Genomic DNA, 8,336 nt, shown 5'->3' with positions numbered 1-8,336 from the left:
GAGCCACAAGGGGGATCAAACTATTACATACAAATATAGGGAAAATCTTTAAAGATCTTCTCAAGAACCAATGGGCCAAAGAAGTTGACATTTACATGAAAGCTTTCTGACATGGTGCAGATTCAAGTTTGTAAAAATCATGGCCTCCAGGGGTAGGTTGGGGTCACAATAGGGACTAAGGTTTTACATGCAAATATATATGGAAAGTCTTCAGATATGGACCAAGGTGACTCAGGTGAGCGATATGGTCCTTGGGCCTCTTGTTCATAAAGCTAAGTTATTTTTTGTCGTTAATATTTATTTTGGATAAGACATCTAAGTACGAAGCAGCTGTACTTTCTGGTGTCTTTTATCTGCAGTTAACGGGAATATATTGAATCGACATATAAATGAAACTGATTATTGTTAATAGATAAAACGTCGTCAATGTATCTAAATATCAAGTTGATTTGAGGACCATAGCAAGAGATTTTTTCTACTCGTGTAGAAGATTTTGAATAATCTCTGTTTCATAAGAATTTAAAAGCAGGTCAGCGACTAAAAGAAGAACCATTCGTGCCCATGGGATTTTCAACAGACTGGTGGAAGACCTGATCACCAAATACATACGAATATATGGTCAATGAGGAATTCAAGCATTTTTTAGGTCACCTGAGTAAACTCAGGTGACCTATTGCAATTGGTTTTCGTCTGTCGTCGTCCGTCGTGCGTTAACAATTGAACATTTTTAACTTCTTAATAACTAGCAGTCGGATTCTTTTCAAATTTGGTTTGAAGCATCATTGGGACAAGGGGGACATAAATTGTAAATTTCAGGACTCCGGCACCCCTGGGGCCCTAGGGGTGGGGGAAAACTGCCCAAAATTTACCAATTTTCAAAAATCTTCTCAAGAACCACACACATGTAAAAAATAAATAAATAAAAAAAATTAAATGCATAGTGATGTAGAGCAGGAAGGCCTCTACCAAAATTGTAAATTTCATGATCCCTGGGGTAGGGGATCTGACCCCAGGTATGGGTTAGGTCATACTTGTTATATAGTGTTTATGTGTAAAACACTTAAATTACATCTTCTTTAATGTTATTGATACTAAATTGAAAGTAAATAGATATTTAGGAAGAACAGGTAGTCCTTTACCAAAATTGTAAATTTGATTATTCCAAGGGCAGGGGTTTTGGTATCAGGGTGGGGCCAAAATGGTCAGTTATTAAATGTGTGAACAACAGACATTTTAACTTCTTCTTGATAACTACCAGACCAATTCTTTTCAAATTTGGTATGAAGCATCATTGGGACAAGGGGAACAAAATTGTAAATTTCAGGATTCCTGCACCCCTGGGGGCTTAGGGTCAGGGCAAAAACTGTCCAAAAATTATGAATTTTCAAAAATCTTCTTCTCAAGAACCACACATATGTAAGAAAAACTAAATGCATAGAAATGTAGAGCAGGAAGGCTTCTACCAAAATTGTAAATTTCATGATCCCCGGGGTAGGGGTTCTGACACTGTTCAATAGCTTCATTTTTCATGATTTTTTTTTTTTTAAAAACATGAATAGAAATTAACCCATTACATAATTCTTCCATTTTAGAAAAAAAAAATATTTCATTGACTTTAAAACAAAACGACTGATTAATCGTTGTTTATCATTTCTCTGTTGATATTTCACCAATATTAACGTTACAACGTTTTGAAAAAACGTACAGCAAAGCTAACCGAGGGATACCCACACTGGACAGTGTAGCATTGTTTCTCTATCGTAACAACGTCCGAATTTCCACGGACTCTGCATTTTCAAGATTTCATCGGAAAGTCCCGTGTCTCTCTCCTCCTGTGTAGTGCAAAGGGAGTCAACACACGTTTCCTACAAAACTAGGTAACATGTTTTTGTAAATATTTTGCAAAACATTCACAAATATGAATACAGAGGGACATCCATTTACAAAATATATTGCTTTTTATACTAACGTTTTTGTATGTCATAATCGTTTTCCTGATTTCTGTATTGGTATCGTTTTAATATATACATGTAATCTATCTGTGCTTCTATTCGATAATGTATACGCAATGAATTATTCAATTGTATTCGTATGTATAATAAACTGACAAAGTTTACAGAGGCTTATCTCTTAGAAACTTCCTGCAGTGTATTTCTGCAAATTTTAACAAAGAATAGTCTCTTGTTTGCCGGTGAATGGACTTTCATCCATTGCATTAAATCAAGAGCTGCCTGCAATCTTCAAAGTTTACTAACATCACCACGAACTCCCACAAACATTATATATACCACAGGTTTCCTACGTTCCACATTGTTTATGGATGTCAACACAATTTGATATATAAGAATTGTGAGAATTCTGTTGATTTAGTCACGACTAACGATGACGAATATTTATATATGCATTCTATGCATCTTGTTATGTTTTCCGTATGTTTAAAAAAAAATTCTAAGATGTAAGTTCAATATAGATGTCACAGTTGCAATTTATTTAAAATATATTTATGCGCTATGATTATATCAGTATTCATATTGGCGCGCATAGCCAATTGAATACAAACTGGTTTTTCAAGTATGCGAGAGTCAGTGTGAACGTTTTGTATTGTACAGGTGGTAATTATTTCTATTTTTAGTTCAACTTTACGTTTGACTGACCAGTGGTCTGAGTTCATAATACTGCGGACCAATGGATTTTACCGAATACTAATTAGTTATGCATGTGTTACTAACCCGTGCACTATATAAAGTTAGAAACCCCGCCAAAATCCCCACTCCAAGCCTTGTGCCAATACGGTTATATTGGACAGTCTTGCTAAAATATCGATTCACTCGATGTAACTTAAATATTTTTCATTTATAATACTGGATGCCTGGTAAGATTTACATTTATCTTGTAATTCATTTACTTGTTAAATATATGTAATTATACTGGCAGTCGTATTAATATTATCGTTTATCGTAAATGTTAAAATGTCTTTTAGTTTACGTCTTCTGTTTTATGTATGTCTATTATCTTGTGTGCATGTTTGTGAGTATGTTTTCATATTTTTTCTAGGTTTTTTCCCCTTCTATTGAAATAAAATAATTGTCTGAGACCGACCCAGTTTTGTGTTGTTTGCAACAAAACAGCGACCCTGCGACATAGAGGCTACAGGAAGCTTTTATTCTGACTTGCTCTTTAAAATGTCAATTATTATGAACTTTCAACCAATATAATGGCGGCATATTTTTATCGCTTGTCAGATAATAATGCCAATTTATCACATAATCATGTCCACTTGTCGGTTAATTATGTTGACCCGTCAGATGAATTTCTCTACTTGTCAGATAATGAAAAGTATTTTTTAATGTAACCTTAAAGATGTGTTCACGCTCAAAATGTGCCATTTCTTAACAACATCATGATGAAAGGTGAATATAACGAACAGTAATCAATCTCATAACTCCTATAATGTAAAACTTATACGGTACCAATTTTGATGCACCAGATGCGCATTTCGACAAAAAAATGTCTCTTCAGTGATGCTCAAGCCGACATTCTGGAAATTCGAAATAACAATAAACTTGTAAGAGCTAAAAGGAAAAGTAGAGTGCCAAAAACTAAGCAATACAAAATAGACAGTTGGGTAAACACGGACCCCTGGGTATACCAGTGGTGGAATCGAGTGTCAAGGATGAGTAAGACAATTTGAAATTATGATCTGACAAGTCAATACAATTACATGACAAGTTATGGCAGAAATATGTCCCCCATACAATACAAAACTACTACGCTCATAAGTTTTATAACGTTCTGTCGATAATTGTCTCCCATATGAAGACATCACCAGTTGTAGGTGAAGTGTTACAAATTCAGTGGTAGTCAGTGGCGTAGAAACGAGGATTATTTTATCGAACCAACACTTGCCGCGGTTTTTCCATGTCTCATCAATAGACCTGCGAGTATCTCCTCTCGCCAACAGTTACTATTATTATACTTCTGAGATGAGATGCGACCAATGTACAGGCAATGCTCGAACGTGCAATCCTCAGCTCATGAAGGGAACACTCTACCCACCAAGTCATCGATGCCGTTACGTATCCCATACATTTGATAGAGAACATCGTCTTCATCTATTCTTCTATCATTGACCCCACTCCTCCGAAAACCTATCTACAGAAAAACATTTGAAGATTTCTTATTCATGCACCAAGCCAGAATTATTCTGCTCGATAACATGTTTTTCGATGTATTCGAAATTACATAACAACCAATATTTCAAGAGCGCCGGTGGAAAACCTTTCCATGTCACATCTGTTTAATTTGGAAGTTCCGATATTGTACAGCTAGCGGTATACATATAGTGAAGAATATCAGTTTTGGTAGCTTAGCAGAACAAAGATTCTAAAATCCATCACACCATTATATTATTGACATATCAAACAATATACATGTAGCATATATAAAAACTGCGATTGCAAAATGAGTAGCAAGCATTAGGTTTATTTTTCAATGCCCATCGCAGCTAGATACCTGTATTTAACAGTGCATGGGTGTCTGGTAGACATGTATAATTTGCAATCTTCAAATTATATATGAACAGATGCGTCAGAAAAGAAATTAGAGACGGAACAATGATTATAAAATAAGAATTTTGTTAATTATTATACATAATAGACACCATGTTAAAGCGGTAAGGGAAAGTAATCGACAAATTATCTCAATATTTTGTTAGCAATTTTATTATTTACAGCATTAGAAGTTGTGTTTCCCCATTATACAGGTAAAGGGGGCGTATTCATTTCTCAATGTAAGGTGAAGATAACGAACAATGATCAATCGCATAACTCCTACAAACGTCTGTTTTAAGGAAAATATATTTTGATCATAACGATTATAGGCCGTCTTTAAATAAAAGATTATCAGTCAACAAACCATTGTATATGTTACATAGATATTTAGAAATACAAGCACTATATCTATAATATTAATTCTAAACGCAAACAAAAAACATCAAAAATAGTTTTCTACGAAATTATAATTATGTCATGAATATCCTATACGTATGGGAATATACAATGGTGATTGATGAAGATAGTTCAGTCATTCACCAAGTGATATCTATTTTGTAGCCTTTCGGGTATAAAGTGCAGTAATTCAAAATCAGGTACTAGATTTCAAAGCACGTTGCGTGTTTTGCCTTGTCAACACGTAAGCCAAACGAACCATCATTGAAATGGTGAATGCAAGGGTATGATATTGCAATAAATTTTCCTGGAACCAATTGACTCCACTGGAAATATGGAGTAGGGTCGTCTCTGGGGAGGTAGAAACTCGCATATATTTCTCTTCTCTCAGAATCCTGTTAAAATAAAAGACGACACGTTGTATTATCGCAAATATAGATAGATATATATGTTAAAATATAATTTCTACAGTGCAATGACCATGATCTTGCAGCACTGTTCGTTATCTTTGACTTTTATCCATAATTTATTTTTTAAAGTAAAAGGCATGTTGTTTCTAACTCTTAGTATGGTCCGTATACAGTAACATCGCAAACTAATTGTATTGTATTTTTAATCAATAGGGTCTAAGATACGCAAAGTATATTTGGTAAAAAGCACACTAAAATCGAATACGGAAACCGCATTGTGTCAAATGTTTGAACGGGATAACTCTGGCCAACCAAGTGTTATTTACGTTTACTCCTTTTTCTTGAATTTAAGAGTGATTTCACAAATGAAGAGTTTGTGGTCACCTTATCAGAATCAATTGCAATTGTACAAAACAAATGTGTATCTTGAGATGATTTCCATTTTAATATTATGTTTTGACAAATATTGAGCAAATATATATATGTACATGTAACTACAACGTTTTTCAGATATATTCGTATTCAAAATTATTTACAATGTACTTTAAAAAACAATAGACAATTGAAACAGACATGTACAGCCATGAATGTACATTGATCATGTTAGAGTACTGATATTGTTCCCTTTCCTGGTGCTCCCCGTGATTGTCATTCAAAAGTTTAGCTTGCAAATGAGAATTGCTACTTTCGTCGAGACATAGCATTATAATGTCAACATTATTGTCTGATGTAAAACCATTGCAATGTCAATAATATTGTTAGTTTCCTATACCGTATTCTATATTATACGTTTCGTTGCTTTGGTGTGTTCGTTATTGAGAAAATACACACTTGGATTTGAAATTCACAAGAAGTAAAATGATAATATAACCTGTAAGTAGACATTGTGTCTTCCTCTGTAGCTGTGATACCGTCGTATATAGGCTAGGAAAACATTAGGGGCTCACGGCGGGTGTGACCGGTCAACAGGGGATGCTTACTCCTCCTAGGCACCTGATCCCACCTCTGTTGTGTCCAGGGGTCCGTGTTTGCCCAACTATCTATTTTGTATTGCTTGTAGGAGTTATGAGATTGATCACTGTTCGTTATCTTCACCTTGCATTAGGAATATGACATATGTTACTTCCAGATATGGACATTTCCTCCATAGGTATTTCTCTGACACGGGTTATCAGAGATTGAAATGATTGCTTCTGCTTCACACACAATATTGCTTTCTGTCTGTCTTCGTCAGACCTTTCCACGATCAAGTTTAAATCAGCCCCATCTTCTGCTAGCATTGGATCTTTATTTGATAACCATGAATGTGGTGGAAAATTAGATATGGTTGCTACATATAAACCCGAATCAGATTGTCCACTCTTAACTGAACGTCCCGGTAGTGAATTCAAAAACTGCATGCTTCTGCATTTTTTCTCGTGATTGTCAGAATTTTCGCAGGCAGTAGAGCAGTACGTGGTGGATTTGCAACGTTTACAGGGACGAACATTATCTTTTTTCCCACACTTATTACAATGCAATCCCCTGGCATAGCTTTCACCAATTTTCTGAAAGTCGGGAAACTGTTTTGTATCATTTGAGTTTATTCCGCCATGCTCTTCGGGAGTGACAAGACCCATTATCGTACATAAATCTTCCGAGAGGGTTTCTTTGTTTCTGACTGATTTTTTACGACATAGTGATTTATGCTTTTCCAAGTCTTTCATTTGACAATTTTGCGAACAATAAAACACCAATTTACATGACTCACAGCTAACGGAGCAATCATTCACCCTACAATATGCGCAAATAGGAGATGCTGTGGTAGAAGAAGGTTGTGGTTCTTGTGGGACAGTTTCTTTGTGACAAAATAATTTATGATGTGGCCAATGTGTCTTTTGGCATCTCACAGAACAATAAAATGCACTTTTACACCGTGCGCATCGTTTCGTATCGCATTGTCTTCCACATTCAACGCAAGCGTTACTGGATTCATCGGCATCGGATTTGCTGCGGGCATTCATGTTTATGTCCATTCTTCCAGTCAAATTTTTGACATTCTTTGGAACAATATGAGGTACTTTTGCATCCCGAACATGCATACAACTTTTCGGGATATTTTTTACAGTGTCTGCATAATCGCCCCTCTGATTCTAAACAAGACACAAAACAATAGTTCAGCAAATTTACTGATTATTCTTAATAGACTTGATAATCTCTTTTATACTCAAATGTGGATAGAATTCCTAACATTTTCATCAATTCATTATGACATGCCATATGCGTTCTATTGATATCAGAATTTTTATAAACGCTGTTAACTATGAATTTCTTATGACGCACATGTTTGCAGGTCTCCTGATATGTGGGTTACAAAATACAATGCATATGGAGTCCCAAAAGTACATTTAAATTGTTTGACAATTTGATCTAACCTTTTCCATTTTCCGGTTGAGTGGCCACGGAACAGAAATTTTTGTGATATGGCCAGTGCTTTTTCTGACATTCCTTGGAACAGTAATACACAGAACGACAGAATGAACACTGCATATCACTGTCGTCGCCACAGAAAGCACATTTGAGGTCAATTTTCTTTTCAGCCATATTCGTTATTATAATGAACTGTAATGATATATTGAAAAGACAAGGGAACCTTGTTAAATAAACATATAAATCCCTTATGATGATATTTCACCATGATGTTGGAAATTATATCAAAAATATAGTTTGTTACAATCTGAAATGATTTTCTTTTTTATATTTGCTCCCATAAAGGTTACATATTAATTACATATGATTCTCTGCACCCTTTTATCAATCGTATATCGGCATACCTTTCTTACCTAGTCGAATCGCTTGTGAATAGCTGATAACCACCAAATGTGGGTAGATGTTCCTCCTATGCCCTAGCAACATACGACAAACAAAGTATCATTAAGAATACGCAATGCTGCGATTATTCGACAATCAATACCCTTCTGAATATCAACGACTTATAAGA

General features: G+C 35.1%; 1 protein-coding gene across 1 annotated transcript; it reads right to left on the bottom strand.

The window, feature by feature from the left end:
* Nucleotides 1–4,289: 4,289 nt before the first annotated feature.
* On the bottom strand, nt 4,290–8,336 carry LOC125676085 (uncharacterized). Its single transcript, XM_048913977.2, has 4 exons — nt 8,179–8,336; nt 7,771–7,957; nt 6,228–7,488; nt 4,290–5,341 (listed from the first exon to the last, which is right to left on the bottom strand). The coding sequence occupies exons 2-3, from the start codon at nt 7,777–7,779 to the stop codon at nt 6,448–6,450; spliced, it is 1,050 nt and encodes a 349-aa protein (XP_048769934.2). The 5' UTR covers nt 7,780–7,957; nt 8,179–8,336; the 3' UTR covers nt 4,290–5,341; nt 6,228–6,447.

The sequence above is a fragment of the Ostrea edulis genome, chromosome 8, assembly GCF_947568905.1.
Source record: "Ostrea edulis chromosome 8, xbOstEdul1.1, whole genome shotgun sequence".
Taxonomy (NCBI): domain Eukaryota; kingdom Metazoa; phylum Mollusca; class Bivalvia; order Ostreida; family Ostreidae; genus Ostrea; species Ostrea edulis.
The sequence above is the reverse complement of the archived record's forward strand: the minus strand, read 5'-3'. Positions and strand labels throughout refer to the sequence as shown.